Source organism: Lasiodiplodia theobromae, assembly GCF_012971845.1.
Source record: "Lasiodiplodia theobromae strain AM2As chromosome Unknown scaffold_1, whole genome shotgun sequence".
NCBI classification, from domain to species: Eukaryota; Fungi; Ascomycota; class Dothideomycetes; order Botryosphaeriales; family Botryosphaeriaceae; genus Lasiodiplodia; species Lasiodiplodia theobromae.
In genome coordinates, this window is record NW_023336399.1 from 435,733 (window position 1) to 453,638 (window position 17,906).

At 52.9% G+C, this 17,906-nt stretch overlaps 5 protein-coding genes across 5 annotated transcripts; 3 read left to right on the forward strand and 2 right to left on the reverse strand.

Moving 5' to 3' along the window:
- Positions 1–430: 430 nt before the first annotated feature.
- Positions 431–1,150, forward strand: LTHEOB_129 (Exported protein-like protein; the record flags this gene model as incomplete). The annotated part of the gene is made up of 1 exon (XM_035509817.1): positions 431–1,150. The coding sequence occupies one exon, from the start codon at positions 431–433 to the stop codon at positions 1,148–1,150; it is 720 nt and encodes a 239-aa protein (XP_035372131.1).
- Positions 1,151–3,094: 1,944 nt separating this feature from the next.
- On the forward strand, positions 3,095–3,949 carry LTHEOB_130 (uncharacterized protein; the record flags this gene model as incomplete). Its single annotated transcript, XM_035509929.1, has 1 exon — positions 3,095–3,949. The coding sequence occupies one exon, from the start codon at positions 3,095–3,097 to the stop codon at positions 3,947–3,949; it is 855 nt and encodes a 284-aa protein (XP_035372132.1).
- A 3,225-nt stretch (positions 3,950–7,174) lies between these two features.
- LTHEOB_131 (Het domain-containing protein) lies at positions 7,175–8,645 on the forward strand (the record flags this gene model as incomplete). The annotated part of the gene is made up of 4 exons (XM_035509997.1): positions 7,175–7,940; positions 8,124–8,296; positions 8,384–8,485; positions 8,598–8,645. 4 exons carry the CDS (start codon positions 7,175–7,177, stop codon positions 8,643–8,645), a joined length of 1,089 nt encoding a protein of 362 aa, XP_035372133.1.
- A 3,340-nt stretch (positions 8,646–11,985) lies between these two features.
- Positions 11,986–13,587, reverse strand: LTHEOB_132 (uncharacterized protein; the record flags this gene model as incomplete). Its single annotated transcript, XM_035510008.1, has 1 exon — positions 11,986–13,587. One exon carries the CDS (start codon positions 13,585–13,587, stop codon positions 11,986–11,988), a length of 1,602 nt encoding a protein of 533 aa, XP_035372134.1.
- A 1,635-nt stretch (positions 13,588–15,222) lies between these two features.
- On the reverse strand, positions 15,223–16,277 carry LTHEOB_133 (uncharacterized protein; the record flags this gene model as incomplete). The annotated part of the gene is made up of 4 exons (XM_035510019.1): positions 15,223–15,259; positions 15,317–15,573; positions 15,714–15,874; positions 15,926–16,277. 4 exons carry the CDS (start codon positions 16,275–16,277, stop codon positions 15,223–15,225), a joined length of 807 nt encoding a protein of 268 aa, XP_035372135.1.
- Between the last annotated feature and the right edge of the window lie 1,629 nt (positions 16,278–17,906).

A 17,906-nucleotide genomic window follows, 5' to 3' on the forward strand; every position in this document is an offset into this window, starting at 1 on the left:
GTCTTTTCAAGGAACGTAAGGCGTTGAAGTCTTGACTCGAGTGGCAGGGGTGTGGGCGTCGATTGGGGAAAAAAGCAATCTACCGTTTGAGCTTAAAATCACAACGGGCAGAGGCTCGAACCTTAAGTCTTTCCCTCTCGCGATAACCCCGGCACGACTGCGGCTGATGCCGAGAGCCCTGTGGGCCTGATCAGAAGATGTGGTGTATATAAAGAAAACGGTGGATGGCCGTTGAGCTCAAGGCATCCATCTCATTCGAGTCTCTCTTTAACCACTCTTGTGGACTTCAGCTCGTTTTTCTCCCACCTTCTTTACCCCGTCACCACCAAAGACAGGGATATATATCTGATCACAAACCAACCCATCACTTACACCCACACCTCCTCCTATCTCTCCAATCCACCCTCAAACACCACCAACGAAAGCCAAAATGCGCTGCCTATCCTCCGCCCTTCTCCTCTGCTGCCTGGGCCTCACCACCCTCGCCGCGCCCGCTCCGGCACCCATCCCATCACCCGAGCCCACCGCCATCGCTCTCGGCCCTGCTGCCCTCGACCCCCGCGCCGCCGAAGTCGTCTCCGATCCAAAGGAGCCGGGCATCACCAAACGCGAGGCGCTCATGCCCGCCATCACTGCTCGTGCCGTCGAAGTCAACACCAAGCCCAACGCGCCGGAAAACAGCAAACGCGCGGCCGATCCCATGCCGACGGATGGAGCAGGCGGCCCCGTGAGCAAACGCGAGGCTGATCCCATGCCGACGGAGGGAGCAGGCGGCCCCGTGAGCAAGCGCGCACCGGCGCCGCAGCCGTCGGACCCGATCCCAGAGCCGTCGAAGCCCCCTCCGGGCGTGAGCAAGCGTGAGGCTGCGCCTGCGCCTGAGCCGACGGACCAGAAGGAGGGCCCGCCGGACGTGACCAAGCGCGAGGCTGCGCCTGCGCCTGAGCCGACGGAGGGGGGCAACGTGAGCAAGCGCGCCCCAGAGCCGCAGCCGTCGGACCCGAATACCCCAAAGCCGTCGGACGCCCCGCCGAAGGCGAGCAAGCGTGAGGCTGCGCCTGCGCCCGAGCCGACGGATCAGAAGGAGGGCCAGCCGGACATGAGCAAGCGCGAGGCTGCGCCGCTGCCGCAGGCGACGGGGGGTTCGTCGTGAGGGACAAGAAAGTATGGAGGATGGTTGTGTAGTGTGTTTGATATCCGAGAAAGGGAAGGGGAAGATGGTGGTCGTTGAGCATTGGGAAGGTGCTGAAAGTGTTCGCAGAGGAGATTTTTTTATTCTTGTATTTAGTTGATGGTGCAGTAAGAGGACACTATACCCACACCTCGCTGCCGTTACAGCTACGCTGAAATACAGCTTTTGTTCTGCTTCCTTTCCAGATCCTACATTGATCTGTATCTGGACAACATCGCCGGAGTCCAGCTTCCAGCCTTCTGGGGAATGGGGCTGAGAAGCGAGATGTGCGGGGTGGAGGCCCACAAGTATAAGGTTTGTTACGCAGGGCGTTTGTAATCTCGGCTGTGTTTTAACGTTTTAAAGGGCCTGCGTTACTTGCGACTATCTACCACTTAACTCTAATAGACTCGATTGGCTCTTATGCTTATAAGACCATGTGGTCATCACTTGTATGAGGTCTTTCGAGCATGGTGAAGCGAAGAGTCCTCAGTACTAAATATAAAAGCTAGTTCTAAGAACGGGGGTAGCAAATGCTTGGCTACCTTATGAATAACTTTATCAGTCTATCAGCTACTCAGGATAGTGGTCAGTGCACACGAGGTGCATCACAGCCCCCTCCCGAAGTTCCCCCTCAGCCGCTCCTCATGGTTTTTAGTGGAGAATGGTGCAAAGTATTCGAGCAGAGATGGTGCACTCAATAATTGGAAGCGTACACAGCCCTTTTGCACACTCGCTATTTTCAGTATTTGCAATCAGCTCCTTCGCCGTGGTAATAGAACACATGTGAGTCAAAGTGCAGTTCATATTCCTTAAGCTGACAGTGAGCGACAGCGCCATTCTGGCCAGAACGTGGCGACGTGCAGCAGTAGGATTCTGCGGCCCGAGCTGATCCACCCCGCCATACGATAAGAGTCTAGTTGGATAAGCTACCAAAGTAATATATATTCTCATGCACTACCAATTAGGCAATGCAAATAATGTTGTTGAGAACATGTGTTGTTCAAGGGTGCGGCTATGCAGCTCCCGATCACCGCGTCTTTGTATTGGATGAGCTGATGGATTTTCACTCCCACACCTACCACTGTTACATCAGACGGCCTGTGTAGGTACAAACTTCGGTCGGTTGGGTTGGAAAACGTTCGGTGGCCGGCAGGAGGAACACGTCCCAGGCCCTAAAGCACGGGTCGCAACGTTCACGTTTCCCCCCTTGGCCGCCGATCTTAATTTAGAAAATGACGTACAGACCAATTTCCGCTTTCCTCATTTGCCTCTCACGCCGCGCTAAAGATGCGATTTGCACGCAAGTGATGGCCGTTGTTCCGACCAAGATTTTCTCCTATTTTATTGGTCAGGGCGAGATGCGAACATGCCCAACCCAAAGACAGACTTTGGTCACCGCTACTGCGCGTCAATAGCTAAAGCTCCGGCTGATCAACAGTGCTGCCCGGCGCTGGCTGCTATTAGGGGTCAACTTCATTTAAGGTAGGATTCTGGAAATTGCGGGGGGAACGGATAGCGCATGCGATAGGATGCATCTGCTAGCCCGTTACGGCCTTCGTCTGGTGTGGCTACCAACTTTGAGCGACATGATTTGGCGAAACCGCCGTCTTACAGTGGCCAACATGAGGCTCATGGCGCCACTAAGCTGCTGATTGGAGCCGGAAGCACGGATGCCCTACCCACGGGGGCGTCGTCCCGACAAGGGGATCGCCAGCATCACGGACTCCCCAAGAGAGCAAGTATTGATTTAATAAAGACGCACACCTCCTCTCTCCCCCCGAGCAGAAACAGCTCCCTTTACATTCAGGAAGAGCCTCCAGTCGTTTCCAACAACCCACTTTCGTTAAACAAAAACCACACACTCGTTTCCTCTTTCGGCAACCTACCACCAACCAAAAAACCTCAACCCCAACCACCACCAAAATGCAGAAACAGGCCCTCATCAAGCTCTTCCTCTTCCTCGTCGCCACCTCCCAGGCGGCGCCCCTCAACGCCGGCAACCTGGCTGCCCGCGGCACCAAGGACCTCCTGGACCTGAAGATCGACCTGAGCCCCGTCTCCGGCCTGCCCGTCACCGACCCCGGTCTCACCCGCCGCCAGAACTACGGCACCGCCCCGTCGACCAAGGCCACTTCCTCCGGCGCGGACGAGCCCTCGTACGGCGCCACCCAGCCCGCTTCTGAGTCCGACGTCGACGGCGCCTCCTCGTCGTCCGACTCCGACTCCGACAAGGAGCCCGCGTACGGCGCCGAGGAGTCCGACTCGGACTCGGATTCTGACTCGGACTCTGATGACGAGACGGAGGCGGAGACCGACGGCGCGGACAGCAGCGCGCAGAAGAACACGGATACCACCACCACCACCACCACCCCCGCGGCTGCGGAGCCCAGCTACGGCGCCTCCCCCGTCGACACCTCGGCCGGCCCGATCAACCCGCCCTTCGCCCTGCCGCCGGTCGATCTGGATGCCACGACGGACGTCGTGACGGGCGGTGATGAGGAGGAGAAGAGCACCACCACCACCACCACCAAGACCACCACCACCGAGGACAAGCCGGCGGCCAAGGAGGAGGAGAAGAAGACTGAGAGCAGCACTGAGGGCGAGACGGGCAACACTACGTCAAAGGAGCCGTCGTACGGTGCTACCGGTTCGCAGAAGACGACTACTGCTCAGAGCACGGAGGGCGAGACTTCGGAGCCGTCGTACGGTGCTACTGGTGCGCAGAAGACGGAGAGCGGTGCGGATGGTGAGAGCGCCGGTGCGCCGACGTACGCATAAGCGGCGCGGTGGGGGAAAAGTGATGGGAAGGAGGAAAGAAGAAGAAGAAGGAGAAGAAGCAGAGGAAGAAGAAGAAACAAGGTTAATGATTTATTCTGGAGGATGTCTTATAGCTGCAACTTTATCTGATTTTAGCATCCGGGCGGATCGATCGCTGGTCTGCTTAGATAATGTGTTATTTATTATTTGCGCAAAGCTTATTTTGCTGAAGGTTCTCTTCTTGAATCGGTGATCGTTTCGCATCTTATGAAGTACCAGTGTACCCTCGAAAACGCCGATAAGGGCACTTTTGCGATGGTGGGCATCGATTCGTTGTCTTATGGCTGTACTTTGGGCCTCGCATAATACGTGGTTGGACAGCATTGGATGCCGCGTCTAGGCTGCAGACAGCTGCTTACTCGAATACCCCGCATGCTTACTCCGAGAACTCTGTCTGCTTACCAACTTCACTGAATAAGTAGACGACTTCTGCTTTTTCATTTCTTCGTCAGACTTGCAATCCTCAACACTCTCGCCCCCTTCTCTGTCCACACGGCTTTCACGTCCGGCATCAACGATAAAAGATGGGCACCTACTTGTCTATTCTTTGGAGATTACTGTTTACGGGTCTCTACTTGTCCATTCTTTTAGGAGCAACCTTGATGGCTATCTGCTTATCTATCTTTCGAAGCTGGGGAGCATCCTTGATGGGTACCGACAGGCAGAAGCAAGCTCGAGTCGCCAAGCTCAGGATCTGTCGCGACAAAGCATGCTCGTTTGCAACGACCCCCCACCTGCTTGTTGATGTGGTTGACGTTCCACTGCATCGCGACAACGCCATGGCCATCTCTTACGCTTGGGGAGAGTTCGATCGACAGAAAAGGACTGTCGGACATACTGTTCAGCCCGCAGAACCCATTCAGCTCGAGCTGGGCACGGAATGGATCATCTCTGACGTCGTGAACCGCCTTGCCGAGCTGTCGGAAGCGAAGCCCGTCTGGATGGACCAATTGTGCATTCCCCAAGAAGAAGACAAAATTTTGAAAACACTCGCCGATATTCCTTCCATCTTTTCTTCTCTGGATGTCGTCGTTCTCTTTCCGGGGAGCCCCTGTAGCTGTCTTCCGAGGGTTGTTGAGCAGCTAGATATGCTCCCGAACGACGACCAGGGCCGGAAAGATCAGGGGCAAGTTGAAGAATGTTTAAGACGGCAATATAGGTGTTTAAGCTTGGGAGGGTCTCCGTGGAGTCTACGGATGTGGCCACGTCAAGAATTCATGAATTCGCAGCGGATTCGGTGCGTCTGGGCATCAAAAACCGAGAACCCATGCGCCATTTTGAATGATGGAGATCCCGACATTAATGTGGAGACTCTTCCTCCATTTCAGAGAAACATGCTTGAGATTCTCACTAGGAACAATTTCTCGCAAAAGACAGCCTTTCGTGCTATCTTCGACTACCTTCAAATAATGCATTCCACAATCGCGAGGGATTTGCTTCACTATTTGGGCTCATCATCCCGTGGTGGAGAAGAGGAACAATATTACCGTTTCCTGCGAGGCGAGCAGTTCAGAAAGCCACATCATAGCAGTTTCGAATCCTTTCCGGTCATGGAGTTTCTCTTACGGCTATCGTACGAGGCTGGTGGGCAGCGTGGCAGACGTCGAACTCGTCGCGAGGCAACTAGAGCACGAGACTACATCATCTCTGTCTGGACGGCGTGTCCCAACTACATTGTCCCCAAGGCATACAAGTCTATGAGTGTCGCAGAATTGATGCAGGACGCGGTTGACCAGCTTCAATGCAATCATCGGATGACCATTGCGGTCACCGCACCACGAGGCCTGTTTGACAGCGAGTCAGCCGGATCTGCCCTTTGGAACCCGTTGGAATACCTCTCGGAAATTGATCCACACTGCGATGTGGACGTATATCGGGTCCTGACCATGGAGGGCCTCGCACTCCCAGTCTCGCGTGAAATGCAGAGTTTTGTTCCTGTGTTACTCCATGACGCGGCCCAACCATCTCTTTCAACAAGCGCCAGGAGTTATACAATGTTAGTAAACCAATTTCAGGAGATGCTTTCGCATGAGCATGAACATTCTAGCGATCTATCCAACAGATTTGTTTCACGAATGGTCATCGAGCACTTTCGCCAGATCATGTCTCACTGGGAAGAGAACAGGGTCCAAGCGGTTAGCTATGCAACTGAACGGATTTTGCGAGAATCCTATACCACGATGGATGCCACGCAAAGCACCCGAGTAATCGCGGCTTCAACACGATATGTCTGTAGGATCCAGCCAATCGAAAGGTACATGAAATTTCTCTGCGATCATCATAGGAGAGAGCCTTTTGACGAGGACGAGGCATACGCTCAGGAATTAGACGATCTGATTGATTCAAGCAATCCGAGACTGATCTACCATGCAATCTACAATGTGGTCACTGCCGCCTTGGAGTTAGATTCGGAGTACTGCGAGAAGAAGAATGTACAATTGATTTTTTCTTTAATCCAGAACGGCGAGAGGTGGCTACCTAGGGTAGGTTTCTGTCGAGGGGATGTCCATATAGAGGACATACTATCTGGGGGAAGAAAAACGATTACGGTATCTATGGGAGGATACGACGATCACCCATCAACTCTCTTGTATGAAGCAGTTCACATCGATTCCGAGAGCGAGAAGCTCCGCAGACCTGCTTATCAGGTATTCGCAGTCTGGGTTCCGACAAAGAAAGTTGCCGATGACGAGTTTGGAGCTTATGCAAAGTTGACGAACAATGATTTATGTGGAAAAAACTTTGGAGTACTTTTGTAGACTCTTTCGGATCATTATTCCATGTTTCATACCATTCTTCTATACTAGAATTCAGTCATTTTCATCCTCTTTTCTTCTAACACAATTAAAAAAAGTATGCTAGGAAGGATTCTGCATGACATCGCTCACCTGACTAAGTGGTTCAAGGAGAGGCACTCAATTTTCAAGGAGCTAACTACCGCTGCTGAAACATTACTTTACCTGGAAACATCCAGCACCTATGCGCTAGCCAACCTAAGACGTAAGTTTCTCTGTGGACTTCTGTGTAACGTAGAGCTGATAGTAGCGCATATACATGATGAATAATACGGCTGGTGTAACCCGCCTAGGCTGCAGCCATGGCAAAGAACACGGTTCATCAAAGCCATAACACCACCCAACAACTGCTGCACCGGCGCTCCTGAGTCAAACTCAGTAAACTACGACCATGCGCCTTCTCAACTGCTCTACTCTCCATCTTGAGACCTTTGTGGACTCGGCCGTCCCACCCTACGCCATCCTCTCACACAGGTGGCAGGATGGCGAAGTCCTCTTCGAAGACATCGCGAGTGGGCAGGCGTCGGAGAAGTTGGGCTACAAGAAAATTGAAGAAACTTGTCTGCAGGCGTCGCGCGACGGCTTTGCCTACGTCTGGGTGGACACCTGCTGCATCGACAAAAGCAGCAGCGCCGAGCTTTCCGAGGCTATCAACTCCATGTACAGATGGTACAACCAGGCCGCCGTTTGCTACGTATACCTGTTCGACGTGCCTGATGGGATTGATCCAGAGCAAGATGCTGTGTTCGCCCAGAGCGAATGGTTTCGGAGAGGATGGACGCTGCAAGAGCTGGTTGCCCCCGCACACTTGGAGTTTTTCTCGCAAGGCTGGATATGCCTCGGCGCTAAATCAACCTTGACTACTGTTCTTTCTCGGGCGACAGGGATCGATGTGCATGTGCTTACCGGCAGAACGCACTTGGGGTCTGTGAGCGTGGCCAAGAGGATGTCTTGGGCGGCGAAACGACGGACAACGAGGTTGGAAGACCAGGCTTATTGCCTCATGGGCCTGTTCGACGTCAACATGCCGATGATATACGGAGAGGGGAGCAAGGCTTTCATCAGGTTGCAAGAAGAGATCATGCGAAACACCGACGACGAGACTCTGTTTGCGTGGAGGGAAAAGGACGCCGCAACCAATCCGCGATATCCATACGGTCTGCTTGCAAAATCACCCGCATGCTTCGAAAAATCTGGAAACTTCGTTCCATACCGTCCAAAACTTCGTCCACCTTTCTCTATGACCAACAAAGGATTGCAGATAACTCTGCGCCTGGAACACCATGAAGCGAATGTTTATTCCGTAGTACTCAATTGTACTGAACCCACAGTTCGCCCAGGATTCATTGGCATCTACCTGAGAAGGACGAGCGGAACGCATGACGTACTGAAGTCTCTGGATACAAAGCAGAACATTCCTGTCAGATCGCATGATGTACAGAAGTCTGTGGATACAGAGCAGTACGTGCGCATCAGAGCGCACGAATTTGTCGGAAGAATGGGCTCTGGTACTGTGGGTTGCTTGATATACGTGCGGCAAAATATCGAGCTGTGGAATCCCGGAAAGTCACACGCTAGTGACATATTGAAACTACGCCAGATACCCAGTTCGGAGCAAGGATATGAGAAATACGTAACCTTCGGCGCATACAGATGGGATCTTGGCAATGGAGTCTACGTTCACTGCCCCTGGAGTCAAAAGGTAACTGTAGCTCTTCTACTTGAGCGGAAGACCCCAGTGGACCATCATAAGTCGCCATTACGTAACCATCCTGGTGAGGGTACAAAGTTCGCCGTCTTGATTGGTTCGTCAGACCAACTACCAATCGCTGTCGATGTTCTTGAGTGGACCGAAGACTTGATTAAGCCGTCCTTGTTGGGACTTGCCAAGGCTTGGACAAAGCAATCACCGTTGATCCAGTTAGAAGAAGGGTTCTTGTCAAAGCTTGCTACGTCTTTCAATCCAAAATCACCCGGAGTGCGAATGTCGTTAGGCAACGATCACATCCAAGTCGATGTACACCGTGTGGTGGATGACTGCGGAACCTGCTACGTGGCTGACGTTTCTGCCTCGTTCGACCCTACTGAGCCTGCGCAGACATCACCCTCTCACTCTACCACAGATGTGGTTCAAGGAGCTCCGATCACTCATAGAACAACGAGTGTCAAGAACGGATGTCAAGACCAGCCAAAATCAAAAGGCATCTCTCAAATCTGGGCAAACATCAGACATGTTTCGAAGCGTTGACCCTTGGCTATATCACAAACAGTTAGTTCTGTGTGCAGCTGGTTCTTGTGCATCTTGCGCCAACCTACAAGTGTCCATACCTGTGTTTCCGCTTTTCAAGAGAGTGGTAGAGGACTATTCGCCTTCCATTATGGTATTTGGCCTAGTGATGTGGAGGACGTGCTTTTTCAGTAACCATCCATTGGATGAAGGTATCTTCGGCAATCCCTATATAGCACTCTCACTAGTTTTCGTATCTCTTTCTGCTTTAGGTGGTAGCATAGTAAAGTTTGTGGAGAGGCTGAAGGTGTGAAGAACGCTCAGAGTCTGGACCATGCCGTACTACGCTGCGAATGCTGGTGCTTTTCAAGTGTTTTCATTCTATAGAAGAGACTACTCTACACACTCTTGACTGCAATGCCACGCATTAAAGCCCAATGGGGACAAAAAGGCGACCCTCGGGACCGGCTTTGTATCATGATGCTATCGTCGATCCGTATCGCCACCAACGCCATTTTGGCCCCCAATAAGGCTCACTCGCAGGGAAAAAGCCACAATTGCCACGTGTCTTACGCTAAAGTCAGAGGAGTCTTTCAGGCTATAAAGAGTCGGTGAGGCTGGCCGAATATACAATAGAAAATTCCATCACGTTCGTTTCCTCACCTATTCCTCCATAGTCTTCATGGCACCTCACGAAAATGGGGCTATGCGATGACTGTAAAGTCCTCGAGTTCGACGAAAAAGACCATGGCGGCTATTCAAAAGAGAACGAAGAAGGAGAGGAGGTCCTCTGGTTCGTTGTTGATCCACAAAGAGTTACTGAAAGCCGGGAGGTGAAGAAGTTACACCTGAAATATCGGAAAGACGTAACGTTTGCATATCTAGAATCTATGGTTGGTGTTTGTGAGTTCTGTAGTCTAATCCGGCAAGAATTTCTTCAATGGTTCCCCAACCACAAGAAGTTTAAACTGAGCGAGCTCTGGTATGAGTGGGAGGGTGGATGTCTGGAACGCTTAATACTCGGATTTTGGGTTTCGGGAGAATCTGAGTCTGGGAATGAGTCTGCAGATGAGTCTTTTGTTGAACAGGAGGAGTCTTGTTCCGGGGACGACAAGGACGGCCATAGACACTTCAAGTTCGATGTTTTCGCAGAACCAGGTATGCCAACTTATTCAACTCTTGAAAATCAGCTGACAGAAAAAACGTGAGGTGATTGTGCCAGGTGGCTAGGCATAAAAAAGAGGACAATCCCCGAGGATTTTCTGTCATCTGAAGGAACGATTTCGACGATGAAGAAGTGGTTGAATCTGCATCCAATGGAGGAGAGTTCAACAGTTGCCAATAGACTCATTGACGTTAGCCCCGCAGACGATGCCGTTGGATGTCGGTTGGTTCATACTTTCGAAGGTCTCCAACATTCAGAGCCGATCAAATACGCCGCTCTTAGCCATTGCTGGGGCGATCCCAAAGATCCACCTCTGAAGACGACGAAAACCAAAATACAACTCTGGCAACGGGAAGGGTTCTCGGACAAAGACATGCCAGCAACCTATCGAGATGCTGTGAAAACCGTGCGAAAGCTTGACATCAAGTATCTCTGGATTGATTCTCTGTGCATCGTCCAAGACGATATCCAGGATTGGGAGCGCGAAGCCGTAAAGATGTCGGAGATTTACCAGGGAGCCGCCGTCACCATCGTCCCGATCGCATCCAAATCTTGCCACGATGGATTTTCAAAACGATCGCCCGCGCTGACTGCCGAGGTTCGTCACTCTTCATCCTTGAAGCCCGGGGTGGAGGGGAAATACTTTCTGCGGAAACCCGACTACGGTCCAGCTTTAGAGCTTTGGGGCATGGAATGGTCTTCAACGTGGATTACCAGGGGCTGGACCTTTCAAGAGGCTATGTTTGCCGCGAAAAAGCTTTACTTTGGGCAACAAAAGATGTTGTTCGAGTCACATGGAATGTTGTGGGCCGAAGACACGCCCCAAAGGAAGCCGGAGAAGCGTGGGGACGGGTCTTTTAGTTTCAGCCATCTTCGGACCGAAGACCTTGAGGGACCAAACAGCCGTTTTGATTCCCGCTGGTATTCTGTCGTCCAAAGCTACACGAAACGGAATCTCAGCTTCGAGTCCGACCGTTTGCCCGCGTTTTCGTCTTACGCCAAAGCTTTCGCGGATATGACTGGGTGCCATTACCTGGCTGGGTTATGGCGTGAAGAACTGCACCGAGGTCTTCTCTGGCAAACTACACCAATTCCCGAATCTAAACTCCTAGAGTCTCTAAGCACGACCGATGGCGCATTGACCGGAACAGGGTGTGTGCAACTTTCCGCGCCATCGTGGTCTTGGGCGAGAGGGTCGGGCCCCGTGGATTACCGGTTTTATCATGCTCCTTCTCGAGAAAGACTCCCCCAGGAACCAAGAGAACCCCTCGAGGCTGTGATGCTTGATGCGGGGGTCGAAGTCGATGGACTGAATGAGTTCGGTCGAGTAAGCAGCGGCCACATTCGGGCATCCGGGAAGGTGCGAAGGTTGAGCGAGATGGCACCTGAAGCTGAGCATCGGAATTTTGAGGGTTCCTACAAAGCGACGCTTGATGGAAAGGCTATAGCACGATGTTGGACAGACTGGATAGTACCAGTTGACGACGGACTTTGGATGAGTGAATTTCCGAAGGCGGCGGTGGAGGGGATCCTCATGCTCTTACTGGTTCCCTTACTCGAACAAAGTCAGTACTGGAAGACAGGACTTGGTCTGCTACTGATTCCGACCGAAGAAGCTGGGATATATCGGCGGGTGGGGCTGTTTGAGGAATTCGATCAAGCTGTTTTCGAGAGCGTAGAGTTTCGCGATGTTACCATCATCTGAAACTAGATTCTATATTGGAAGTCTATTTCTTTCTGCTTCTATAGCTCCCCTACTCCCCTATCCAAGGGCTCTCAAAGACAATATACCGTATTCTTCAGCATCATCTCAAAGCAACGAATCCCACCCACTCCCCTCCTCCTTCTCCCTCCTCCTATCCATCAAAGCAAACGGCACCCACACCTCCTCCACCTCCACCCCCTCCTCCCCCAAGCCCCCCCTCAACACCCTCCCCACCTCCTCCCCCGCCCTCCACCCACCAACCTCCCACCTCACCCTCGCCCTCCTCCCTTCCCTCCCCACCTCAACCCCAACCCCCCACCTATGCACAAACCCATTCCGCCACCTCCCCACCTCCTCCACCCCATACACCTCCCCCGCCTCCCCCTCCCTCTCCTCCTCCCCGCGCGGCGCCCACCCCACCCACGTAAACACCTCCGCCGCCTGCAGTCGCGGCATGCACCCCAGCGCGCGCCCGAACGCGACCAGCAGCGGCTCGATACGTGTCTCGCGCGGCCGCACGCGGAAGACGTCCGGCTCCAGGTCGTCGACGACGTAGCTCCAGTACTCGTCCCACGCCGCGTCGGCAGGGTGCGGGTCCGGGCCGAGCGGGGGGTAGTGCGTTTCCGTGACCGGGAAGCCTCTGCGGTCGTTGTCGTCTGGGTGCCCATGGGGCGCGTCGAAGTACCACGACCCGTCCGGCGTGCAGTTGTGGAACTCGACGCGCAGCCGGCGGAGGCGGGGCCAGTGCGGTGGTGACGGCGGCGGGGAGGAGGATGGGGAGGAGGAGGAGGAGGGCCAGAATAGGGAGGGGTCGACGACTGCGCGTAGGTCGAGCTCGACGAGGTTGAGGGAAAGGGCGTGCAGCGCGGCGCTGAGCGGGTCGTGGCCGCGCGGCCGGCCGTCGGTCAGGTCGGGTAGCGGGCGGGTTTGGTCGCACATGCTGGCCTGGTCGGCGGCGAAGAAGTGGAGTTTGAGCGTCGTCAACGTGCCGAGGGGCAGGACGTGGTTGAGTGCTGCGGCGGCGGCGGCGAAGGCCAGGCGGGTGTCGCACCACGGGCCCTCCCACACGCGGCGGCATTGCGTGGCTTCGTCGCGGAGGTAGGAGACGGGGAAGCGTTCGAGGGGGCCGCGGGTGCGGAGGTGTTGCAGGTTGGGCAGTTTGGCGGCGAGGTCGAGGAGGGCGCGCATGTCGAGGTGGCGCGAGCGCTCGCCGCCCCAGTCGTCGTAGTAGGAGGGGAAGGCGTCCTGGAAGGAGAGGGAGCGGATGGAGGAGAGGGGTGGGAGGGAGGTGGGGGAGAGGAGGTGCAGGCGCCAGCAGGGCCAGCGGCGGTGGTCGCAGTAGTCGGCTTCTTTGTTGTAGTCTGAGGGGCGGGTGACCCTGATGGTGAGGGAAATGCCGTCCATTGTTGACGGATTCTGCTCCTCGAGGGCCTTGATCGCGTTGAACAGCTGCTTGATATGGCGGGTGAAGAATTGGTCAATCGACTGGATGTCTTCGAGTGACTCCCTGCAGGGCAGCGGCTCATCCTCATCATCCGTGTTCTCTAACTTGGGGAACTTGATAGTAAAGACGATACTGTGGAGGAATCGAGTGCGGTGACCGTGATATAGTGCCTGGAACCGCTTCAAGTCTTTGCTTTTCAGTGAGATTCTGTCAAATACATGCCTCTCAACAGCAGCCTGGAAACTTGACGATACTGTCACCATATTTTTTCGTGTTTCGCCATCGGCGTAGAAAGCGATATGCTCTACTAACTCTTGCGGAAGTTGCGCCATGGCTGCAATTTCAGTAAAGCTCACGGAGGATGGTCGTTCATACTTATATTCATTTGGTAAGCGCTAACCGTTATCCGACACTGGGTCCAAGCGCTAGGCTGCAACCACTATAAACTCGGCGATACTAATTGAGGATTACCGCCGCTGTAGTGATTAACACCCGATCTTAATGATATGTACCAAAAAATATGAAATAGAGAGAGACTTTACGAAGATCAGATATATGACCGGGAGAACTGAAAGGAGCTGGCCGTCAAGGTCTAGGAGAAATAATTAGTCTGTAATCTGAGATATAGAGGTTAGCATTTGCTACCTCGGCTAAAAATGTAAGTATGATACTATACTACTTCGAATTTAGAGCGGACTCATTCAAGCCTACAGGGTGATGAAGTATAGAGGACGTTAAGGGTTTTTAAAGCCAGCTAGGAAGAAGGGCCGGATCTATTTTGAGAACACTTTAAAGGCCTTAGCGGCATATAACTAGAGGTGTGCCATTAAAACAATATACGGCTTTGCTTTCTGTTAGACAGTATAAGGCTACTAGCCAAGCACTAGAAACAGTGCGGCGTCGTACTTTTTCTAGTTCGACACTTTCGTATCTGCATGCTTTTTGTTCTAATTTGTGGTGCCCTGTTCAGTGGATATTCTTGCTTGATTGGCTACATGGTCGGCCCTCTGAACATTTCAACAAAGTCCGGGTATTCGAAGTTCATTGTCTGGCTGCATCATTTACTACGTCTCATGTATTAATCCTCGGGTGGACGGCTTAACATCCTGTCGTCCGTTGCAACGCTAAGGTATCCAACTTCATCCTTGCCGGTGGCGGGGCAAAGAGCGGGTATGACATCAACGCTTGGCAACCTTCAGAACGGCTCGACGCGGCGAAGGCTGGGCACGAAACAGAACCCTGATCTGCACGGGTGGCTGAGCCAAAAGTGATGATAGCCGAGTAGCCAAGAGTTTTGATAAGGCGATCGAAACATGAAGTCTATCTCAGTGTGATGAATGCCCAGACGCACGGAACCAGCGGGCAGGATGAAGGAAATGTATAAATACGCCTGGAGAAAAGAAAACAGCCCTGCAGACGAAGCCAGAAAATTTCCTCGTACACTGCACCTTCATCAAAACTGTCCAATAACGAGCTTTTCCTTCCTCTTCTTGAAAACCTTCTGCAAAGTGAGTTCACCCTCGCTCCATTCTCTCAAATTCCCCGCGCACTGACGTACGCGCCACAGATGTCCTCCCTGTCAATCATGCCCTCTTCCCTTCGCCACGACAAGCCACCTTCGAACACTGGCACACAGTTGAGTCTACAGCCACATGGCAGCCAGGCACATCAACCATCCGTGTCATTTGAGGAACGCATCAGGTCACCGAGACCGGAGAACCCAGGAGCGGTGGCGACGAAGAAAGACGCGAGCGAGAAAATGCTCGGCACTTCAGGCCCTAGCAGCTTGGATAAGACCGGATACACGCATGCGTAAAAGCGGGAATGATCCTGTACTCAGTGGCTGAGTAGGGGGCTTGAAGGAGGGCTACGCGTATGGGGGGTTTTTTTTCCGTCTGTTAACTTTGCATGAACACCATAAGGAGGGCACCGTAGCTGCGCGTAAGGTTAGCTGATTCTTCTGAAATAATAACGGTTTTTTGAAACACGTACGCTGCTGTGCCTGCCATGGTCTCGAATGGCTTGGAGGGTGTGACAAGGAGTAAGAGACCCAAAAACGTGGCAATGAAGACGGTGATAATGGCCAGGCGAGTCGTGTGTGACTCTGCAAGATTTAGCCACCAGGAGGGAACGAGGAGCATGACGAGACCGAGGAACAGGATGATGGAGGTGATGGCGATGTCGATCTTGTCGTCGTTGTAGTAGATGGCGTTCGAGTCTGCATAGTTACGGATGTATTCATTTCGGTTCTGAACATGGCAAGTCAGAAAGGGCATAAAGGAGTAAACAGGAGACAGAATTCTCTTACATGCATCCGAAAGGGCTTGGAGTGACGGAACCAACGCATGCTTTCGAGCATGCTCCGCAGAGGGCTTTTTCTTCGCTCAACCATTGCTACGAGGTCTTCTTCCTTCTCCTCCTTCAAGAACCCAGTTTCATATTCTGTGATGGCTTGTGGAAAAGCCTTGAGCCATGATCTTATGCTCTTTATTGTTCGCTGTGGAGCTTTGGGCTGGAGGTTCAGCCGTGAATAGTTCAAGACGAACCGGTCTGTGCACAGTCAGTATCAGTGAAGAGGAGGTAGCATGTATCCGTTTCTACCATATTGGTCTAAAGCCTCCACGAGGCGATGCATCAGTGCATTGCGCTCTTTGTTCCAAAGACGATCTCCTCGAAAAGTTCCATTGTGAAATAGGTATTCATCTGCTTCGTCCACTTTGTGTTCCTCACACTGGCGGTCGATTTCTGCGAGTTTGTCTTCAAGCTGGACTATCTCATCTTGAAGCATGAGCAGTGCTCGCGCATGTAATGTGCCAAACTTCCGCACCACTAGCGCATCGTTGTCGGCTGCGAGAAAGGTCGAGAAACCGCGATAGCCCATATACCGGAAGGCTTTGCTTGGCCTCGGTTCAGGTGGGGCGGGGTCTGGTGCACTTCCGATCTTATGATTCATTGTGAACGAATAGTATGTGTTGGAGGATATGCTGCTTGCGCACTGGGATTTTGGTGGTTGGTGGGAACTGGGTGGTGGATCGTAGGCAGTTGCTGACGTGTCTGTGTATGAAGAGCCAGGGAGAGATGCAGCCGAGTGAACAAAGTCGACACTTGCTCTTGAGCAAGGACGAGAAATGTCGATATGGGCGGCTGATGGAATAGACATGTCGGACAACCGTCTGCCGCTCGAAGCGAAGGTATTCAATGTTGTCTGTGCGATTTCGGAGCTGTTGTCCATATCAGTGATAAGTATTTCTGAATACCTGGTCAAAGCGTTTTTCTCTTTTGTTTCTTTTTTCTCGGGCAAGGATACGATTTGGGAGAGACGAAAACACTGCGGGGATTCTGAATGGAAATGGCGGGCATAGGAGTGGTTGTAAGCTTGTTAAAGCGTTTCAGCCAGCCCGGATCCGACGAGGCTGGCCAATTGAGCTGCGGTCAGGCTGACATACAGGCGCCTCCATTCAGCCTTGCCGCCTGCCACGTGCTTAATTGGCTGTGCTTGAAGGCAAAATCAGGATGTGTAAGGACGAAGAGGCGGTAACCAATTAGAGACTGTCACATATAGGTACTGCTGCGGTCATCCGGCTTTCGGCTGAAGCGATGCCTGCCAACGTGACACAATGAGGCTCTGGTCCCCAGCGGCGGACGCTGCTCGCGTTCTTAAGGGTAGCCGGCTGATCCCGCCCAAGCAGGGCACTGCCTCATTCGCAAGGCTCTGAGACTGTGAATTTACCGCACACCTGCATTGCCACCACTCCCATTTCCTGGGCCCTAACGTACCTGCGCCGACTGTGTCGCGAAAAAGCAAGGCGAGACCATTTCTGCGACAGGGCTTTCGCCCTAATGAAACGTCCATCCTGTGGTTCGTATGCCGGAATCTTTTAAAAAATTGCGGCCCTGAGTGTAAGAGTGCTGAAAGGCGCCCTGGCTGATGAAATGATTCTAGACCCCACTCAAGAAACAGCGTGTATCGGTGTGCCAATGCAAAATGGCAGCGAACAATTACTGGAACCAGGCTAGAAATGTGACCCTAGCAACCGTCCGATTTGGTACGGAAAGGAGAACCAGCGAAGACCAAAGCCAGGCTGAACCCTTGTCAGGGGCATGGACGCCAGATGGCTTTGTTAACGGTGGAAACAATGGGGCGACAGGGCCTACTGCCTACGGAGCGAATGCCGTGCCAAATGGAGATGGCTGGACCCCTGAGCCTCCGCCTCAGCCTACCAACTTTCCCGGCGCATATGGTTCGCAATGCGACGACGCCTCAACATTGAGTTCACTTGCAGGCACCGATGATGCACAAGGATTCGGTTATTCTCCTGAGGACAATGGATTCAACAACACCCAGTACAGAGCATTCGAATATCCCGAAAAGAAATCTCGAGTGTCCTTCTTACGAAAGAAGCAAAAGGCAAAGACTGCAAACGATATTCCCGTCACATCTCAAGACGTTCTACACGGGAAGCTTTTAGCGCAACCAACACCTGTGCGGATGGATAGCTCCCCCAGTTCCTTCAGCGGACAGAGCTCATCGCAATTCACCCAACATCTGCAGTCTCAACCAAACTGGCCTTACACCCCGACA